General features: G+C 40.8%; 1 protein-coding gene across 2 annotated transcripts in view; it reads right to left on the bottom strand.

The window, feature by feature from the left end:
- Positions 1 to 5053: 5053 nt before the first annotated feature.
- DCLK3 (doublecortin like kinase 3) overlaps positions 5054 to 23094 on the bottom strand; it is a 30695-nt gene continuing 12654 nt past the window's right edge. The window contains exons 2-5 of one of the 2 annotated variants that reach the window (XM_075083559.1): positions 16882 to 18764; positions 9399 to 9531; positions 8301 to 8468; positions 5054 to 7426 (exon numbers count right to left, since the gene is read on the bottom strand). In XM_075083559.1, coding sequence (XP_074939660.1) covers positions 7233 to 7426; positions 8301 to 8468; positions 9399 to 9531; positions 16882 to 18764 — 2378 coding nt within the window. In that variant the 3' untranslated portion in view covers positions 5054 to 7232. Of the gene's footprint in view, positions 7430 to 8300; positions 8469 to 9398; positions 9532 to 16881; positions 18765 to 23094 lie in introns of both variants that reach the window. The other variant, XM_075083558.1, reaches the window with a different exon arrangement.

Below are 23094 nucleotides of genomic sequence, written 5' to 3' on the forward strand. Positions count from 1 at the left end.
TTGCTTAAAGTACATAGAAATAATACCCTACCGGAACATGTGCTGGCCTTCAGCCGAACAGTTTGCAAGCTTGTGTTTTTAAGGACCCAACATTACACTTCCATTTGAAATACTGGTCAGTAATACATCTTCCACCCATCAGTCACCCTGTAAACACTGGTTTTGCCAGTATGTTTCCAGAAATGCTGAAATGAATAAAATGTATTCAACTCATTTAATTTCATCTTTACACTAGGCACATGGGTTTCTTGTGAGCCTGTTAAATAACAAGTTTATCTGCTGAAGCATTACAATGCCATTAGAACTGTCAACATTGCAGGCTGGGCAGTTGCAAATGCTTAGGACCACAAGATTGCACTCTTACTGAAAATCCAGCAGTAAGGTTTGCCTGACAACTCACTATAGCAGCTAATGATCACACACTTCCATTTTCTAGAAAAATTGTATTCATTGTTGAAAACCTTGACATTAAACATTATCTAAAATGTTTTACACTGAAATTCTTCATGAGAAATGCCTTCTTACAATACAGTGGTTGTCACCGAAATCTAGAAAGCTTTACCGACTAACACAGCAATGAGGACACAGGAATAACCTTTTGTTAAATGATGCATCACGTTTTTCTAGACATGAGGAGAACCTCATATTCACTGCTCATATACACTGCTCCCTTTATCCAAGACAGGAATCTCAAATCACTTTCAGAAGTTGTCTGTTGTAGCACCTACTTATCCCTAGCAGTGTACTGCACGGCTCAGTGCTCTCACTAGGTCAAATATTCTTATTGCTTGAATTGCTGAAACACTTACTACAGGAATAATCTTGCATTTCTCTAAATTTTTATATGGTTCCAGCTTCGTTTCAGTTTCTGAATTCAGAAAACACAATATATTTCTAGTGACAGTTTAGTGTTACTAGATTTACTTTTTCTGTTTTTCCAGTTGCTACATTATCAAAACAGCTCTAATTTCAAAAGATAAAAGTCTGCAGGAATACAGCACCTGTTTATAACACAAAGCAACAGAGGGAGTCCGCCAACTGGATGATACAAGGGTCATCTCTTCTTTTCCAAAGAAACAGCATGTAGCATCGAGAAGAAGAGCATGAAGATATTGATTTCAACCACTAAACACAGGAAACACAGCTGAATCCCACTCCTAACAGCAAAGCATTAAATCATTTTAATTAGCTGCCTATACGTACCATTAAAATGCACTGCAATTAAGATGTGTGATTATCACAAAAGGACAGCCATTCCTAACCATCTACAGTTATTCTAAGAGTAGTGGGGAGGCTCCGGTCTCTTTAAGTACCAACATGTAATAAATGAGAGCCTGCACTGATTCTCACTGTCAGCGGCTTTATCACACATGTTCACATCCAGAGAAGGTAGTTTCTTCGAAAACACCAATATATGAGATGCATTTTTATTTCCACTGCTTCAGCTGATATTGCAGGCCTACAGGAAAATACCATTTTTAATAACAGAACTGAAATAAACACAAGCTACTAAAGAAACTGTGTCCTTTGAAAAAGCCACTTTTGCAATCAACTCAATTTCAACTAGAATGCCTGTTTCCACAAACAAAGCAAACCTTTTTCAAAATAAACTTTAATGTTACAGAATAAGAATTAATGGTGGGAGGGTTCAGTTCTGTGTGCATTAAGCTTCAATGAAACTAGCTCTGCTTGTCATGATTGCTCTAATATCAGAGCGGACATGATTAATGCAGTACAGACAAAAACAGCGTTAGAATGAATCTCAGCTCCAGTTTTGCAAAGAATTGTGTTGATTTTAGTGGGATTTAAAACAGCAGCAAAGAAAAACACATCTGTAAGCATTCCAAGGACTGCAGCGTTAGAATGGGTCCTTCTAAGTGTAAATGAATGTACACACGATACTTAAAGAAATTGCAAACCTTTTAAAACAAGTATTTCCCAAAGAGATAAACTGGGGGGTGGGGGTGGGGGACAGGGTCACAAAACCAACACAAACCACAACTCAAAATACTTGGCCACACAATTGTTTCCCAATTTTTTGGAAGAATATTGAAATATAACATTCATTATACAGTTTGCCTTTATTGGCAGGGGGAACAACCACTTTTCTGTTGAAGTGTATGATGTATTTTACTTTAGAAAATGACACCTTCAGCCCAGTTGCAAATAAACCATCCTGTAGAACAGTGCCAGTATACACTGTTAGCCCAGTTAAACTGCCTACGCTCCTTTCAGGAGCAAGAATGTCAACAGTAGAGAGTTGTACTGGTGGACTCAGAGAAGACAGAAAAATGCATGCCCAGCAACATAAAAAGCATTTTCCATACACTGCTTAAATTAAAAGAAATCGGGGCAACAGAAGAAATGTCAGGAGGAAGATTTCAGACCAATACTTATTTGTCTTTGGGAAGATCAGTTTATAAGCACAGGAAACTTACTGTATTCTCAAGCAGACTGAACACCGCCCCAAACCCAGGTATCTGCAGAAAAGCAAGCAGTCAACTCCAGAAATTTCACTTTCACAGTAGGAACATCACCCAAAAGACTCAAGCTCAGAGGATAACGTTCCACTACCCCTCTTTTACCCTACCGCCAGATGCACCTATCATGCCAGTCAGAACAGTATACTGAGATGGCAGATTTAATGGTCTCCAAGTTCAGCTGATCCACAGAGTAGCTAAACAAATCTCAGATGAAGGAGTCCCTGAGTAAGAGAAATTAGAGTGTCTGTGTCTCAGAGGAAATAGCATCTCTGCTGCACTGCCAAGTTTCCATCTCTTGGGCACACATTTTTAAATATTAGGCGACTGAAGTACAGACAGGAACCAAATTACAACCGTTAATTTAAAGGCAGTTAAGCACTATGCAACCTGAAATGTTACTACCTTTTGCACGCTTTCAGACGCCTAAACACTTTCAAAAAATTTTGCTCATTTTCTGCACTGGCCACATTCTTATTTCCCATTTCTGGTAATTGTTTTGTATGTGGCCAGCATGTCCTAAAGGAAAACATATTAGTATGAGAAGATTTCACCACCTTTCAGTAATAAGTCATCTGAGGGGATAAGATAGGTAGGTGACAGTAAGCAGATGATAGGTGATAGAAAACAGGCGAGGTCTAGGGTCAATGCAATGTAATAGCATACACGAAAGTGAAGTAGACTTTGGTGGACAAATGGAGGGGGATATTCAGGGACCACTTTATGTTTAGGAAGTGGAAAGTGTATCACTGGAGAGAGTTACTACATAGTTGGTCAGTCATAGGCAGCAACTCTGACAGAAAAAGCCTAGAGTTAATACTCAGAAACCCTTAACGCAGTCAAGGAAGGTTTATAATGTATAAAGCTAGTAATGCTGGCTTTCAAGGATGCTCAAAATGCTTCATAGGACTTTTTGGCTGATCTCTGGGAGTAGCACTTTCTTATGTAGACCCCAACTATCCTGCAGTTGACCGCTTCTGTCACTACTGTAGTTGGAAACCTTCACTGTGACTTTAAGTGCTGATCCAGTAATAAAAAAAATAAAGAAACAAAACCAATTCTGACTACGAGGCACGCGTGTCACTAGGAAATGAAATATTGATGACCCAATTGTATATGTTTGGATCTTGGCCTCAAAAGTCTGAGAAGTCTTACAGTTAGGAAATGAAAATATGAGAGAGTGCTTAAAAAGTGCAACCACCTAGAGAATAGCCAAGTCTATGGTTAAAACATAATGGAGAGTCAGGGTCTCTGGTTTCTAAAGAGAGAAAAATTTTGGAATAGTCAGTACCATACAGTGAAGAAGTAACCCTGGAATAACTAGAACTCAGTCAGGCGCTCTGGTTGTGAGACAGCAATCAACCAGCACCTTTAAGAGGCACGAAAGGATTCCTTCCCAGCTGATTTGCAAGATTTCAGGAAACCAACAGGTTCTTCCCTTCTGTTGCCTTAGAGCTAGCAAATCCTCTGTAAGTGGATATTTTCTATTGAGGTCTGCAATACGACTTCATACTTTGACTTAGCTTTTCTGGGGTTTGTTTGTTTTTCTTGGCAGTACATTCTGACTTTCTTCATTGTCAGTATCTAAAGAGCTAGGGACACTATAACCAGTTCTACTTTCAGGGGAGTATAAGGCCATATAAGAGTCTAAATCACAAAGATTTAACAAAAGGCAAGGAGGGATATTTCTTCTTCCTAAAAAATAGGCAAGAACTCGCTCTCTGTGAGACTTCAATCTTCCCCAGCTTTGAGTTTCCTCAGACTTCCTGTAGAGAAATGAACCAATCAAGAAATGCAAGCATAAGAGGAAGATGACTCCAGAACCCAACGAGACAGTAATCATTAGAAAAACCTCAGGAAAGGAAGTAAGAACAGCAAAAATCCTCACCTCTAGAGTGTGAATTTGGTTCATGTATTCGAAAGTGTCTTATAGGGCATAAAGATCAGGTCTGCATTGGAATGTCATGCAGTGGGAAGAGAAAAGCTTGAGAAAAGGGAGTAGGAGATGAGGGGACACTGGAGATCTTTGAGACCAATAATGGACTTCCACCATTTTTTTTGGCTGAGTCCTCTCTAATCTTCCTAACTTTCAACATCAGCAAGCAATGCCTGAGCTCACCAAAATCATGTGTTCTCATTGCTTCTGGTAATGACCATAACTCCTTAGAGCAGCACAGAGGTAGAGCAAGAATACTGGAAGCAATGGGAGGAAAAAAGGAACATGTAAGTAGGAGAAAGGAAGAGGCAAAAACCCTGAGAAGTACCCGGAAGCCTTGTCAGCCTCCAACCTGAAGAAGGAGGGCCTAACGCCACGTGTCTATTAGGAACACCAACAAAACAGTCCCTCAGCGCTGCCACAGCAGTGTCTGTACTTGCAGGTGCAATGCAGTGACAGCACACAACACAGTCCACATTTAGTCTGTCTGGGAACCAGAGAACTTGAGAGAAAAACAAAACCTTTGAAAAAATAATTACTTTTATATTCATTCCAAGCAAATTCTCTACCTTCTGCACTATGAATAAGGCTATAGACAGGTTCTTAAAGGTGAAAAAGGCAACTCATAACACAATCTCCAAACTGTCAGATTCATTGCTGATAAAGTATTCTTTTTGTCACTTCAAACTTTATTCCTAAATGACTATATTAAAAATAAGATAATTACAATATAATAATATTGCAAGTCAGAAGCTATTTTTCCACAGCTTCCTATCCAAAATAGACTTAAATTAACAGAGGAGAAGTTATTACTAGTACTTACAAACCATGTAATGCATTTAGAATATGAGGTTACACATAGCCTTAACTCAGAGAAGCACTTAAATCCATTCTTGTTTTCGGGAAAAGGGAAACTCTTCCTGATTCAGTGCCTCGAAAGCAGAGGTATGACATATCATATACGTACTACTTAGGCATACAGTTAAGATTTCACTGGTTTGTTTCACAAATTCTTGAACTCCACAGCAAGTCTTATTCCAATATGCATTAAAAATAAGCCAGATCAATTGAAAGTGCAATTCTCCTTTAAGAGCCAAGTCGTCTCTACTTTCATACATCATTCTTGCAGCAAAACTGTCACAAGTTGAAACAGAACCATGATGACAGTACCTCACACTTTTTGGTAATTCAGAAAGTTCACATAAAATATTAGCACTCACCAAAAATAATATTCTGGTTCATATAGTTATGAAAATGTTCTACTCATTCTGAAATGCTTCTGACATTTCTCATTATGAAATACATAGACAGAACAGCAGCACTGCAACTGTAAAATAACCTCATTCATTTCTATAGGCTATGAATTCAATGCTAATACCACTAATATTTTAACATCAATATTATTTGCTAGCACATGGAACTCATGGACAAAGCATTATAAAACAGACAACTGAAGTGCTTTTTGGATTGGATTAGTTAACCAAAAATTCTGAGATTCAAAAGCTTTTCTAGGTCACGGCCCTTCTCAGGACTGTATTCCCCCCCCCCCCCCAATATTTCTTTAAAACTGCATCCAATCAAATTATTAAAAAAACATATGCAATGAAGCATCCGACACTTCCCCTGGGAGACCTTTCCATAGCCAACAAGTTGTTAGTTTTCCCCCGAGTTGAATTTGAATGTAATTTCATCCCATTGCCCATTCTCATGGAAACAAGGAGAAAGAGTTCCCAGGGAAGGCAACAGGAGAAAACCACAAACAATTGCTAAACTACACTGGAACACTGTATCAAAGCAATTCAGCTGTGAAGTGTGTTGATGAAGGTAAGGGTTAACTTAAGCCACAAAAGCAGCTGCACAGCTTTCTCTTCTCCATCAGCATGGGAGAGCCACAGATGCACATGGATGGCTCCTAAGAAAAAAATCAGTATGAAAAAGCACTTGGGTTATCATTCCGTAAATACACCTTTGGGAAATGAACCGAAGTTCCCTTAGAATTGCTTAACTTCCTACTTTGCAGAGGAGGAAGAAAAGCACTTTGGAAGTTATTATTACAGTCTTGAAAAGGTATCAGCTATGATATCTTCCCACTTCTTCTCATAAACAAATGCAACTGCCATACTACACAGCACTACCATAGTTTAACAGAAACATTGTACAGTCTATTGCCCCATACGTGAGAACATCTAATGAAAGATGTTGCCAAGGGAGATATCATATCTAATTTAGCCTATAAGGATTTTTCTTCCCTCACAACTCAATAAATAGTATGTTGTTGCTTATTTAACATATCCTACAGCTAAAGAATATATTTGGGTTTTTTTATTCCTTCACCTTCTCCATTGCTAGCAAGAATTGGTGAAAAGACAGTTTAAAGAATTAGTGCAGGGTGTGTATGCAGACAATTATTTTGAAAACATTATAAACAGAAAACTCCTGGAAGGTATCATACAAAAACAGACAAGAGAAAGCATTTCACAGTCATCATGAGAGCTAGCCACAGAAGCAAACGTTTGTCATCTAGAAGATATACATTTTGTAATGTAAAAGCCCAAATCAGTATTTAAAGAAAAACAATAGATACCCTCCAGCAAATATCTAGTCCCTACTGCTGTCAACAAAGATACTCTTAAGTAACATCAGAGGGAAGTGGATGCAAATTTGATCCCTGTCCTTCTTCAGAATCTCAGAATCAAAAAAAAAGGCATGGCGATGGCCAGCAACAATTACACACTAAAGGCTGGACTCATTTAGAAAAGAAAACATAAATAATTTGTTAATCAATAAAAAGAAGACTAAACAAGCTTGAGGAGATTTCATGTGTCGTCATCTGCAACTTCCTTTCGGCGCTGGGCCCGGAAATGACGCTCAATATTTATTGTCACTTCCCTCTGCAAATTTCTGCTGTTAGTTTTCCCTGCTGTTCTGATCCAAGGGTGCTGAAGTACTTGTCGTGCTGTGTAGCGCTTCTGCGGATCCACAATCAACAGCCTGGTTATAAGGTCTTTTGCTGCTATTATGAAAGAAAGAAAAGAAGAGATGGGAAAAGAACAGTGACATGATGATGCTGACAGTTACACCTACACAAAACATCCTTCTTGTTTTTTCTTATTAGTTTTACCATAATGACTTTTGTGACTATCCCCAGGAGGTATTCTAACAACTGGATTTAGAACAAGTGACAGATGTTAAATCTCCAGAATATCTTTTACTGATATCATTCTCCCCTTCAGAAAGAGAGGAGAAAGCAAAGGGAATTTAATCTTGAACACACACGAAGGCATCAGGCTAGGTGTTCAGATTCACACGAATTAGCATTGGGTATCTCATCCCTCAAGGAGTATAAAAGTCGCAGAATGCTGTTGAGCACATTCTTTAAAAGACTCTATAGGGAGGTTTTAGGGTTTCTGATTTTGAAGAGTGCACAAAAGACACCGTAATGGCCTGCAGGGAGGAAAAAACTACTACGTGCAGACCCCATTGATCTCAACAGAAAATCCACACTGCATTCTGCAGAGCACGGATTTCATTCTCAGCTTTTGGGATTATTGCATACACCTTTACAATCTAACATAACCCTGGAGGTTATATTGGTACCTTTTTCTACAGAGACAATTCATGCAAGCAAGGTGAGGAAAATCCTTGCTTTTGCCTCAGACAGGGAGCACTCCATTAAATCAATTAGACCTAATATTCAGATTCACAGCCATCGATACTACTGGAGGACTAAATTCACATTTAAAGGAAACACAGAATCAAACAATAGAGACCTGTAAGACACGCCCAAGTTCACTGAGCTCACTGTCCTGAACAAAGGGGAGTTCTTCCCACACCAGGGAAGAAGCTTGTCACTTCTCAGATCTGCCATACATGCTGAATCTTACCTGCAGAAATATTGTCCCAGTAAGGGGAAAGGAACTCATAGTGACCCAGCTGTATGATCTGAAACAGCTCTTCTTGATCACGATCCTGACTGCGAAAAGGGGGAAAACCGCAGAGCAGAATGTAAAGGATTACACCAGCTGCCCACATATCTACTTCGAGCCCATAGCCTAAGGAAGAAAAGACAAACCGTAAGTCCTGTTTTAGAAAGAAAGCTCACAACTGGTAGGGAACTGTTTCTTTGTCACTCTATTTTCCAAGAAACACAGAAGCTCTGCTCAGTTTCTCAAAAAGATGACGTCAGCAGAAGAATAAGTGGCTAGATACACCACGCTTACACGCTGAGCTGCTCTGCCTGTTAATAACTACAGCTCTCACAAAGTGCTTCTCTTCTTCAAAACATTTCACAAACACTGTCTCACAAGGCCAGTGTTAACTGAAGACTAATTGAGAAAACATAGCATGTATTTCTAAAACAGTCCTCTTCAGATTCCCCTCAAAAAAGCACTAAGAGAGTGCCAAGTTTCCATTGAAAATGAATGTAATTGGAGATGTGCAACCCAGCTCCACAGAACAAAAACCAGAAATAGCTTTGCTTGAGTCATCTACAAAACTGACTCCTCTTCAGGTCTGAATCTTCTTGGATATGAAACTTGCAAAATTTCTTCTGATGCAAAATACGTTTTGGCTTCTTACAAAAGTTCAACATACATGTTCACAAGGTTTTTGCATCATTAGGGGCCTTGGAAAGTTGTTTGGGTTACAGTCATGAAATGGGGGGCTGACTACCCTCAGGTTGCAACATGAACTTTTGCTCATTTCCCTACTTCAGCTATTACCACCTGTGATATTTTATGGCTTGTCTGCTTGGAAATCAGTGTTATATTATCATAGACATTAATAATGCAAACACGACTGATGTCACACTTGTGTTCGTCAAAAGCTAAAAGGTTTCCTTTCCTTTCACAGATTACACTGCTAGCCAACTTCCTAACCTGCAAAGATATACCGGTAGGTCGAAACATTCTGGAATATTTCCATGATTAGAAAGTTCAGAGTAATTGTATGATTTACAGCAAATTATAAATATATACACTCACCCTTCTCAGCAAGTATTTCAGGGGCAACATACGTTGGTGTACCACACACAGTAAATATGGGTTTCGTAACCTGCTTTGCAAGGCCAAAATCTGCTAGTTTCAGTGTAGTAGATTTATCTGCATTATGTTGAACCTATACTCAACAAAAAATATATATATTTAGTCCAGATGCATTTTAAGACAGCAAAAAATACAGGCAGTAATTAATAATAAACAGGAAGAAGTTCTAATAATAGCACCTTCAAGTAAAGCAACATGAAACGGAAAAAGTATTTTGATAAACAGTATTCAGAAAGTGGTTTCCCTCCCCACCCCCACATACTAAAGGGTGCATATATTGAAGAGGACAAGCAATGATGGAAAAAGGAAGACTTTGCTCTACAAACTCTGGCACACTGTAATTTCCAAGAAATTAAAAGTAGGAAGACAAAAAATAATAAAGAGTCCACTAAATGTTACTATTTCCTCTTGGGAAAGTAAACTCTTCTTTTCCCCTGGGAATGCAAAGAAGAATGTTGTGGGTGTCTCTATGCTCAAACGCGATATTCCCAGATAAGCTACTGACTTTACAGTGTCACTTGAAAAGCACATCTCCATCATACCAGCTAACAAACAAAAAACCCCAAAACAAACAAATGCACGCTTTACATTCTTTGCAAATTACTCTGCTACTCTACCTGCTGCCCTGAAAATAAAGGAGTCACAGTCATTACATAGTAAGAGTTGGAGAAATGGATCCATGCGGAATATCCTCCTAAACGAGTCTTTTCAGCAGTTCCCATCTCCTACATCCATCTGAAAAGTAATCAAAACACTTCTTCCCATTCTAGTTTTGTATGCATGGGTCTTCAGCATTACTTTATAATGCAGGTAATGAAACACTATTTTACAAAACAAAACATGTCAATGACATAGACAATGGGATTGAGTGCACCCTCAGCAAGTTTGCAGACAACACCAAGCTGAGCAGTGCAATTGACACACCTGAGGGACAGGACATTATCCAGGGACACCTGAACAAGCTTGAGAACTGGGTCCATGTGAACCTCATGAGGTTGAACAGGGCCAAGTGCAAGGTCCTGCACCTGGGTCAGGGCAATCCCCAGTATCGGTACAGACTGTGGAATGATGGGATTGAGAGCAGTCCTGCAGAGAAGGACTTGGGGGTATTGGTGGATGAAAAGCTGGACATGAGCCAACAATGCACACTTGCAGCCCAGAAAGCCAACCATATCCTGGGCTGCAAAGAAGCATGGCCAGCAGGTCGAGGGAGGTGATCCTGCCCCTCTACTCCGCTCTAGTGAGACCCCACCTGGAGTGCTGCATCCTGCTCTGGAGCCCTCAGCACAGGAAGGACATGGACCTGTTGGATTGGGTCCAGAGGAGGGCCACAAAAATAACCAGAGGGATGGAACACCTGTTCTATGAGGAAAGACTGAGAGAGCTGGGGTTGTTCAACATGGAGAAGAGCAGACTACTCCGTGTAGGCTTTCAATATTTAATGGAGGCTTCTAAGAAAGATGGAGGCAGGCTTTTTAGTGGGGCCTGTAGCGATAGGACAAGGGGTAATGGTTTTAAACTAAAGGAGGGTAGACTCAGACTAGAAATAAGGAAGAAGTTTTTTACAGTGATGGTGGTGACACACTGGAACAGGTTGTCCAGAGAGGTGGTAATGCCCCATCCCTGGAAACACTCAGGGACAGGTTGGACGGGGCTCTGAGCAACCAGATCTAGTTGAAGATGTCCGTCCTGCAAGGGAGGGTAGACTAGATGACCTTAAAGGTCCCTTCCAACCCAAACTATTCTATAATTCTATATTCAAAGGCCAAGTCATGGAGAGTGTAGCAGCACCATTAAACACATCAGTATTCTTAATACCGGTGACTGATATTCAGATATTCCTTAAGTGGTAAAAAATGTCATGAATGTGCTTTAAATGAAAAATAGTCTGTCCCTGGAACTATGGGGAACAGATCAGCAGCTAAAATGTCTACAAGAAAGCCAAGGAAATCTGGACTCTGGTTTTGAATAGACAAACTGGAGTTTAATGCGACAGGTATACTCCATGCTTTAACACCTCATACTTTGCCATCAGACAGTGCCTGAGGAAGCACAAAAGTCAAAATAGTCTCTATTACAAGCCAGTTAAGGGTACAGATGGGACAAAATTTGCTTTCCTACATTACAGCTGACTAATCCCCATTTATCATCTTTATAGAAACTATAAGCACTCAACCGATCTTAAGCAAAAAGTTTTTGATTTTTTTTCTTTCTAAGAAAAAATATTACATTACAAAATAATACATTATATCCCTTTTTATCATCTTTATGGAAAATATAAGCACTCTCCTACTTTTGATTAAGCAAAACATTTCGGGTTTTTTTCAATTTTTCTAAGAATTCTTCAGTATGAAACCGAAAATAAAGTTTACTACAACCGTTCAGTCAAAACTTCTACAGGAGAAAGCTGAAATGCCATAGCCATTTTCTCTATTAGATTGGTCAACTTCATCATTATTTTTTGCCATGATGCACTGTGGACACAACAGCTGACAAGAGTGAAAAATAAATTACAAAAGTAACAGTTACTTTCTAGAGCAGCATCTATCCACAGAATTTGTATTCTGACAATGGGGGTAATAGTGGTAGAATGCTACAAAAACTCACAGTCAAAATGATCAATTTTATGTGTGCTATGAAAGTATGAGCATGAATATATTTTCCTACTGTATAAATAAAGCTTTTAAAATTACATAAGAAAATTATGTCACATGGAATTTCAATTAATATCCTGCATGCTACTGTACTAAGACAAATAATACTGAAATGTTTATATACATTTTTAGAAACCAGCAGGAGGTGGGGAGGGTGGAGAACACACTGGTCTTAAACCCAACCCTAAAATCAGCGGGAAATGTCTTGCTTTGTAAAATACATAGTCGTACTTTTTCCTTTATCAGGATGTCAGACTCCTACTCTCAATACAGCACAAGGTGGCAACACTGCACCATCTGTTCTTCCAGGACAAAACCACTGAGCTTTCATTTTACTTAACAACGCAAGAGGTAGGAACGGCATGTACCGTGGGTATATTTTCACAGCTTTGTGACAATCATTTCAAAGACAGCATGTAACCTGTCAGCACACCTGAAAACCTCAGCATCTTCACTAACACTATGCTCAGAACAACTCCAAGTCAGCTTGGGCACAGTGAGCATTCCCTTCGTTCCCAACTTCGTACTCTCCATTCTACCTTTCTGTCACCTGGCATCACCTTGAGCACACAAACATGCTTCACTGTAGAAACAAAAGCTTCTCAGGTTGCTTTTCTTCTTTCCTGAGGACAACTACTTACTCATAGCAGTATCACAGGAACATACTCAAGAGAAACCTAGCCTCTGACATCTACAGTAAGTGCTCTGTGAGATGGTGAGAACAAAGCAAAAATGGTAACATTAGATGAACATACTAGCCTTACTGTGACACCTAAAAGACAGCTATTACTGTTTCTGAATTCAAGACTACAAAGAATGGTTCCAAAAGTCCATTTAAAAGTGCTGCCTTGTCTTACCTGCCTATAGAGTTAATTGAGATAAGGAAGACGAGTATTCAGTACCCTTTCTACAGACAGCCAATTTAGGCCATACAACTACTCGTGTCCTTCAACTGCAAGGGAAGCCAGTATCTGGTAGTCTTGGACTAAAGAATTGCTTGCTACTCTCTCAAATGCAGGTGCCATAGCAGGATATTAGAATATTGTCAGGATTTCTAGCTATCCCAGCCACGCACCCAGAAGACTATAATACACTAATACAAAGCCAAGTTCATCTTCAAAGAAGGGGTAAATTGATCTCTTCCTTTTCTCCTGTTGATGACTCCCAGCTCTTCATGCTCTTGTTTATTTTCCTATCTACCTCATGAAATCCATCAGGGTGTTTAAGAAGATGATTTATAGCATTAATATTTCTCTGTATGCACATATACATGAAAGCAAGCTAAATAGATAAAGCTAAAGAAAAAGCACGACGTTCACATTTGAGTTTCAGACATCCCTTGCTGCTAGCTAGATAGAAGAATCTCAATGACAAATCTTATGGTAAATTCCCAGTATAAGTTTATATCATACTGAAAGCTCTTGACAGGTAACTGGTTAAACAGGATTTAAACTCAAATGCACTCAGAAAGCTCTGACAGTGCTTTGTGTATATGTAAATAGTGTCACAAAAGCAAAGTTAAAGGACAGAAAGGCTATACTTGAAGTTCTCATACATATATGAAAACTTGAGAGAGAAAAAGGGGGCCGAAATATAAAAACCTCAAATGCATAAAAAGCTATAACACTTCTATTATTTATAAAGTTGAGTGTTAAACTATTACCACATTAACATATTTGGGAAGTGTACAAGGAGATGAGTTTACAAACACAAACACACTCAAGGGGGGAAGGGTGTGGCTTTGGGTCTTTTACAGCTATAACCTGTAAAGACAACACTGCACTTTGAAATTAATTTCCCACCCACGGGTCAAGAAATGCCAACACCTGTAGAATTCAACAGTCCCTTAGATAAAAAGCTTGCCAGCAAATTCTGCTCCTCCAGGTGGCATTAAAGAAGTGACTCGCTTCTTTTGCGGGAGCAAATACACCACACTGCTCACCCTTGGTAGCAAAGGTTTTCTTGCTGAACACCTAGTCCTAATGAGGTGATTCTGTTAGGAGATGCGAAGGAGTCAGAGCAGCTGTCTTCACACCAGACAGATTTTGGTTTTGTAGTGCAAGTCACCACTCTTCTGCCTCACAGCTATCCTGCAAGGAGCCTGGTCATTGTGGGCAGTCACAGTAGTGAAAGAGGGAGGGGGAAAACAAAAAAAGAATGATGGTGGTGGTATGTTACAGAGGTTTATAACTAAAGGACAGTTCCACAAAAGGAAAGTAGTGCAGTGAACTAATAATTAAATCAGGTTTCCAGCTCTCTCCTGTGTCAAAAATTTTGCAGTTTACTAGACATCAAAGTGTATTTCCACCTTTCCCTCTGTAGGGACAGAAACTGTTTCCCTTCTTTCCCCAGCTGCTTATTTTCATGAAACTTATGGAAATATTTTTTCCCCAGTTCACTGCTTCTCTGTCAGCTCTGATGGAAGTTAGCCAGTAGGTTCAGAAGTCACTAGGAACAGGGTTTAGATTCTCACACAAAGCAGGTTTACAGTAGACAAACACATTTCCTTAGCAAAACAGACTAAGGACGCTTTCTCTTCAATTCCCCATTTGCTGGAAAGGGTTAGGAAGTGTGGAAAAACATCGGACAAGAAAGGACAGGATTCACCTGACCAGAAGACATACAAACAGCCTAAAAGTGCGTACCTATTTCTGTTCTCTGTGTACAAAGAAAGTCTAGGGAGACTAATTCAGACTTAAACATCCGTAGTGTAGGCATCTGAAGCAATAGGTATCCCACAACCAAAGACATCCCTGCAGGATGTCAGCACTTCTAGCACTGTGCTTCCTCTCCAGAAGGCTGTCCCCAGCCCCTGACCCACCAACAGCAGATGAACCCATGAAATTTGCTTCAATACTGTTTGTTGTTGTTCAGTTCTCCTTCCTGCTCTGCTGTTACTGCTCCAGTCACTCTGAAGACTCAGAGGCAGCACATTAAAAAGTCAGAAAAGCCAGGAACTTGCTCAAGTGTCCTATATTCATAAGGATGCTTATTAGATAGCACATGAGCTATCCCACATTATCAAGAGCTTATAAACCTACTTGGTTTGTTCAACAGACTAACTTTTCAAAAGGATGCTTTATGTAAATGATATTAATACAGGTGTTCACAACCAATTAGCAGAAGGTGAAACTGGAACAGGTACCATTTTCTTTCACATAGTGTTTGGGTAGCACTGTTCTCATATCACAAAATACCTACAGGCCAGGGGCCAGTCTGTCCTTGAAAAATATTTTCTCCTGTCAGAATGGGCAACATGATTATTTCAGTGCTACAAAACTTTGCCACTGCCCAGCAATCTCTGCTTTGCAGTCCTGTGAACTAAATGTGAAAACAACCAGAACAGACCTGTATCATGCCTCTTTGTTTACCTGCATCACTGCAATGATTACATACTACAGAGGGAAATGAAGCATCTGGTATCAGGTGTTTCACATGACTAGCTTATTTTCAGCAAATGGGAAAGAGCAGAGCCTGGTTCATAATGGAAAATCAGCTTCTGGCAGAAAGCCCTGCAGTTCTAAGTGAGGCTTTGTTCTAATGGCAAAACGAGGCATGAAGGCAGGGCCCAGATGCATACTGCTTCCCACAAACCAGCCACTTGCACTCACCGTCTTTTATTTACACACAGACCACATACCAAGGATTTTCATCAGATTAAGCAGGATGCATAGCAGGACCTAGTATAGATGCTATTGGTTAGAAAGGTTTGGGAGCAAACCTTTCAGGCCCAGCCTTGTTCAACCTCTGCATGTCCTACAGGCTACACTGCTGCTTTTCTCCAGAAATTCACACTGATTTCTTCCCAGAATTAATTCTCTCAAAGAACTGAATGGCACATAGGGCTAAACCATCTATTACCTTTTTTTTCTGGTTAACTATGATCTTCACCAGCAGATGAAATCCGATTTGTTAGAGACTGGCAAATATTTGGTATCTATCTCTCAAGAAACTTGGAACCCGAGTACAAGCGTAACACACAATTTCCAAGGGTGAGTTGCTTTCTGTTACTGTTATACAATGGGTGTTTTATCAAGTGCCAATACTGCAAACGTTTCTATGCATATTCACACATGTGAGTAACTCTACTGACTTCAGTGCTGGATGAAAAGAATGTAGCCTCAGAAATGTGATGGAAAAAAAGAACTTTTCTCTTTGGCATGAAGTTAGTATTTGAGCTGGCTGACTTTAGTGCTGTATTTCATTGAAACACTCACATTTTACTGTCAGATTATTTCAATCAACTGCATCGTACTTCTGCTCCTAAGAAAATAAATTGTCACAAGAGAGAAATCACTACAGTAGAGGACTAGCACAGCAGTCTGCAGGATGTGTGACTGCAGTGGACAAAGTCCACCAAATAAATAACCTAAATTAGCAATTTTAATATATTTTGGTCTGCATGGAGGATGCCTTATAACTCACTGCATGCTTCATGCAAAAAAAAAATTATCTTTGCATACCTAAAAGTCAGATGCTAACTAACATGCCTGATTTCCAGAAAAATACAAATGCTCACTACCCCTGAAAGCCAGGTCATTTTTATTTGAATTTCTATCTGCAAGCACTGCTATCTGCAATGCGCAGCAGATCTATGTGAAGTAAACTGTAACGGTAATTTCACTTCAAAACTGTTCCCATTTTTCCAAACAGTCCTGCCACAGCACATTGTCTCTGTACAGTATTTCCTTTAAAATATTCAAAGATCCATAACTAGAAGGAAAATAAATCCACTCCTGCACGCATGGAATCTGTTTGCCAATACTTACCAAAAGATTCTCTGGTTTGAGGTCCCTGTGGACAATGTTCTTGCTGTGAATATAAACCAGTGCTTCACACAGGTCAGTGATCATGACAGCAGCGTCATGCTCTGTGAACTTCACACTTTCTATGATTGCATCAAATAAGTCCCCTCCTGGGACATACTCCAGGATTAGGTAGATCTCAGCTTCTGTCTCATACACTTCAATTAAGCTTACTATATTGGGATGAGAAAGACTCCTTATGATCAGAATTTCACTTTCCATCATGTCCTCTTTCCCCTTCAGCTTAGATTTATCAACAATTTTCATGGCATAGATCTGATTGGAGTCGCAGTGGCGGCATTCCTTCACCACTGCAAAGTTCCCATCCCCAATAGTTCTGCCAATCTCATACTGTTTTTCCACATCAGTTCTGTTTTTAATGGCATGCCTCCGGCTTGTGTTTTCAAATCCCTGAGCCTTGTTTTCTTCTTTATTGACTCTGCGCTCCCCTGTTTTTTCTCGTCGTGTCATGTCACTCTCTCTACGCATGATATTCCCCTCTCTTCTGGCACTTTCCTCTTTAGCCCTTTGTCCCTCTCTGCCCTCCCTATGTGTTTTAGATGGTTTCTCAGCATCCCTCAAAGTGTCTTTCTTTAGCCAACCACTTTGGTTGATTATGCAGCTACTTCCATTGTCTTCCTTCACTTCATGAGATAGCCCTTCTACAGCATTCTTCTTGCTTTTTACTACTTCCTTCCCATGGTTTTCATGTTTCTCCACATCCCTTTCCTTCTCAACACTCCTTTTTTGCTTCTCCAGCCCTTCATTAACATTCCTGTGTAGGGGCTTCCATGTCCTCCTACAGCCATTATCTTTCCAACCAACTACTTCACCTTCCAGACAAGTTTCTGAAGATTTTCGGCTATTCCTGATTTTTGCATTTCTTTCAACATGGTACCTCTGACATGCACCTGCGTTCAAGTCTTTGTTCTCAAACGAGGCCTCAGCCCGCCTTTCTCTTTGTAGCTTTTGTCTGGCCTGCCTTTCCTGTTCACACTTCTCACACCTCACCACCTCCTCTGAACTCTCTTCTAATCCCTCCTCAAGACTCCTCTCGTGGTTAAGGTACCTCTCACTTTCCCGGGTTTTTCTAGATGGCTTCACTCCTTGTTCACCACCCCAGCTCTCTCTAGTCCACTTTTTTTTGTTTCTCATTTTCTCTTCTTGCTTTGTCTCGGTTTGACTTTTTCCTTCGTGTCCAGCTATCACTTTGGGAGACATGCCGTCACTGCAGTTCTTGGTAATTTCTGTCTCATCAAAGCCACTGTCCACTTTCAAAGCCTTGTCGTACAGCCTGCTCTTCAGTTTTTGGGACTGCTCCTCGTTCTGCTGAATGGCAGCACTGGCAGCATAAGGATTTTCAGGATAAAGTTCTTGTAATACCACTTCCAGGTTCTTCAAAGTGAGGGGCTCCCTCCCCATAGCTATGAATGCATCGCCTTCCCTGAAGAAGTCAGAAACGCTTCGGATTTCTCTGCCTCTCAGATTGTAAAGCTTTCTCACACGGTCATTCTTCCAGCGTGGAAATCCCAGAGCTTCTGAAATGTCAGCCATCAGCTGTTCAAAGGTCTGAACTGATCTCCTGTTGAGAAGCAAGGTTATCCTTCTGAGTGTGTGTCCGCCAGGTTTCACCACTGTAATAATCCTTGGCTTCACAGGACTGTGCTCTGAATGTATCGTGTGAAAACCGTTACGGGGATTAAAAAATGGGGACCTGTGACTGCTTTCACTCAGACATGGTTTTCCATAGTTTCCACGTCCAACAGGGGGACAAGTCCCTTGCAGTTTCCTCTCTTTTACTCTTGAGCTTGCATTGTGTGACGATTGGTCAAACAAGCCTCGGCGTCCTAAGACAAAGAGTAGGCATATTATTCATTTTGCATCATCACATCTTTCTGAGTAATAGTCTTCTACATATCAGCATACCTGACCTCAGAGAGTAAGGGTACATGTAACTGCCACTAAGGAGTAACTCCACATACACAAAACTACAAACATTTTCAAGTTTGTGAGAAAATGTAAATGCACTTTCTGACAGAGAAATGCTATTTTAAAAATAATATCATCAAAAACAACAAGATCCTTCTCCTAAATCCTCCCATCTTCCAGAAATCCTCAAAAAAATGGGGTTACTTGTGCCAGGATTGCATCGATTGTTTAGCATCCTCTTATGAACCTACCTACCAAGAACTCACTCAATTCCTTTCTGAACCCAGTTACAGTTTTGACCTCTGTAAACCCTGTGGCAACAAGTCCAACAATTGTGTTGCACGAAGGAGAAGTTGTTAATTACTTCTGGTTTAAAATTGCTACCGGATGGCTACGTGTGTGCAACCTTATATTCTTATAAATAATTATCTCCACTTTCGCTGGACCATTCATTTAGTTTTTAGACTTCCATAACAAACTCAGTAAATGAGATTCTTTTTTAAAAGTATTATTTTTGTTACAATTTTACAGCAATTTCATAGTACATTTAATAGTAATGTAATTTAATCTTTTCCCCTTAAAGAAAGGCATCTTTCTTTTGTCTGATAACTGGAGTCCTAGTTTTCCAATATTTTGGTTTGACTTTTTTGTTCTAAAAGTTAGGTAAAATCACAAAAAGTCCTGAATATTCTCTAGGGACATTAACAGTTTTCCCTCTGATATTTCAGCTTAGAACACCAACCAAAGAAAACAGCACCATTCATTACATGTAATTCTGAAAAGGAAGAACTGAAAACATAACACGTGGTTATGGGCCAGCCAAGCTATAACATAATTCACTGTCTACAAACACGACAATAAGCTAAGAATAAAAATGTCCTCTTAAAGTACTCTGATTTCCTGTACTTAATAAGATTAAAACTCAATTACAACGCAATTCTTTTCAGCCTCAAGAAATAAACTTTCAAAATGAGATCACAGAGTGCTTCCAATTCCATTTAATAGTCTTGCGGTTCAGCTGGGAACAAACATCCGAAATGCATGAACTAACAGGATCAAACCAAAAGAAAGCAGCCAGAATGATTACTGAACCATTACAAGGAAATTCCCATACACAAATGGCTTGTCTCCCAGAAAATCCCACCCATTTCCATACATTACATAGTCTCAGTGCAGTGGGCAAATCCACAAAGGAAAATCTGCACAGATAAGCGTTCCTCTTGGTGCTAGGGTTAACAGATGCATCTTCAGGAGTTCTGGCAAGCTTAAGCCTACTACATTCTGGTTTTCAGCTGCCAAAAGCCATTTTCAGTATTTCAGGCTATGTGTTTTTATTTGTCCTTTTCACCAAGACATAATAGAGTGAAGAGGAAATATGCCTCCTCACCTACAATAACAAACAAAAGGGAAAACTACAAGAAGTGCTGCAGAATTCACTCGCTCTGCCTCAAAAATAGCAGATCCAAAACACCAGGGGTTGAGTGGGGAAAGCACACGAGGAGACAATGCTACAGATGTCCACTCTGCTGTTGGCTTTGTTTGATGTACGATGATGGACACTTCTTAGTTTTAATACTCTCACCAGCTAAGTGCTTTGTGCCCCCCAGCATGTTCCTTAACTCTTGGCTTCATTTTATTCCTCTGCGAAATGAGATAGATACTTCTCCGAATAAATATTACAAAGCCACCCAGCGGCCAGCATGCTGCTTGAAGACGTAAGCATTATATAAAATCTACGTGTGACTAATGCTTGGTGGTTGTACAAGTTATTTCTGTCTCCATTCTGATCTCTTGTTATCAAAAGATGACTACAGATATGCTAGTGATTTTTCAGCACATATTTACATTCCACCCAGAATAAAGCCTACTGTGAAGGGGGGGGAAGGGGGGGGGGGGGGGGGGGCGGGAATTCAGATGTAATAGTTCTCTGAAATCTAAATCAACCCCAGAACATGTTGGTTACCAGGGACTGCCAAAGCTCTGAATTTAATCAACATTTCCCAATTCTTGCGTACCCACTCTCATCAAAGCACTGCCTTGCTTATGGGAACAGTGTATGACATTTTTACTGCTTATAATCTTGGTACAACATAAAAACAATACTGCATTAATAATGACTTTTCCCACAGATTGTTTTTCCCAGCTATGCTGCTATTATCACACCTTTCTATAAACCATTCAAATGGCCGACTTGGTGAGGCAGGCTTTAAACTGAAGGGCTTGGAGAGGGGGTCCAAACTGGCAATTCTAATGCTATCACATCCAACAGGGGACTAAGCCAGGCCAACCAGAGCAATGATAAAGGTGCCTGAGCTGCCTCACCAGGTGACACTCAGAAGACCAACCACCTCAAGGATGGGCATGGCTACAGTGGGTCCTTGTATACCCCTCCAGGGAAACCTGTGTGCTCAGTTATCTCTCTGAAATGCCTATACACCAACACAGGCAGCATGGGGAATAAACAGGAGGAACTAGACATCTGTTTGCGGTCGCAGGGCCACGATCTGACTGCAATTACAGAGACATGGTGGAGTAGCTCACATGACTGGAATGACGTCATAGATGGCTACATACTTTTTAGGAAAGACAGGCCAGCAAGGCGAGGTGGGGGAGTTGCTCTTTATGTGAAGGAGCAACTGGAATGCATCAAGCTCTGCCTAGGGGTGGAGGAAGAACGAGTCGAGAGATTATGGGTAAAAACTAAGGGGCAGGCAAATACGGGTGACACTGTCATGGGCGTTTGGTACAGGCCACCTGATCAGGAAGAGGAAGTTGATGAAGCCTTCTACAGACAGCTGGAAGTAGCCTCACAATCACAGGCCCTGGTTCTCACAAGGGACTTCAACCACCTTGATATTTGGTGGAAAAGCAACACAGCAAGACACTCACAATCCAGGAGGTTCCTGCAGAGCATCAAGGATAACTTTTTGACACAGGTGGTGGAGGAGCCAACGAGGCGAGGTGTGCTGCTGGACCTTATACTAACAAAGAAGGTCTGGTTGATGATGTGACGGTTAGGGGTAGCCTTGGCTGCAGGCACCATGAGATGGTGGAGTTCAGGATCCTGCGCAGTAGAAGCAGGGCAACAAGTAGGATTACAACCCTGGACTTCAGGAGCGCTAACTTTGGCCTCTTCAAAGACCTGCTTGGAGGAATCCCATGGGCTAGGGATCTAGAAGGTAGGGGGGTCCAAGAGAGCTGGTTAATATTCAAGGACCACTTCCTCTGAGCTCAAGATCGGTGCATCCCTAGGAGGAAGGAGTCAAGCAAAGGAGCCAGGAGACCCGCATGGATGAGCAAATAGCTTCTAGAAAAACTCAAATGGAAGAAGAAGGTTTACAGTATGAGGAAAAAGGGACTGACCACATGGAAGGAATATAGGAACGTTGTTAGGATATGCAGAGATGCAACAAGGAAGGCCAAGGCCCACTTGGAACTAAATCTGGCAAGGGATGTCAAGGATAACAAGAAGGGCTTCTTCAAATACATCAGCACTAAAAGAAAGACTGGGAAAACTGTGGGCCCACTGCTGAACAAGGTGGGTGCCCTGGTGACACAGGATACAGAAAAAGAAAAGGTGGAGTTACTGAATAATGCCTTCTTTGCTCTAGTCTTCACTGCTAAGGCTGGCCCTCAGGCATCTCAGCCCCCAGAGGAGAAAAAAAAAGTCTGGAGAAAGGAACACTTCCCCTTGCTTGGGAAGGATTGGGTTAGAGATCACCTATGCAAACTATATCCTCACAAATCCATGGGCCCTCATGGGATGCACCCACGAGTGCTGTGGGAGCTGGTGGATGTTCTTGCCAATCCACTCTGTCATCTTTGAAAAGTCATGGAGGACAGGAGAGGTGCCCGAGGACAACAGGTTAGCCAGTGTCACTCCAGACTTCAAAAAAGGGAAGAAGGAGGACCCAGGGTCCTACAGGCCTGTCAGCCTCACCACGATTCCCAGAAAGGTGATGGAACAGTTCATCCTGGAGATCATCTCCAGGCATAAGGAAGAAAAGAAGGTTATCAGAAGTAGTCAACATGGATTCACCCAGGGGAGATCATGCTTGACAAACCTAACAGCCATCTATGACTGTCTGGGTAGATGAAGGGAGAACAGTGCATGTTGTTCACCTCAACTTCAGCAAGGCTTTTGACACTGTCTCCCATAACATCCTGATAGGTAAGCTTAGGAAGTGTGGGTTGGATGAGTGGACAGTGACATGGACAGAGAACTGGCTCAACAACAGAACTCAGAGG

Source organism: Phalacrocorax aristotelis, chromosome 2 (genome assembly GCF_949628215.1).
Source record: "Phalacrocorax aristotelis chromosome 2, bGulAri2.1, whole genome shotgun sequence".
NCBI lineage: Eukaryota > Metazoa > Chordata > Aves > Suliformes > Phalacrocoracidae > Phalacrocorax > Phalacrocorax aristotelis.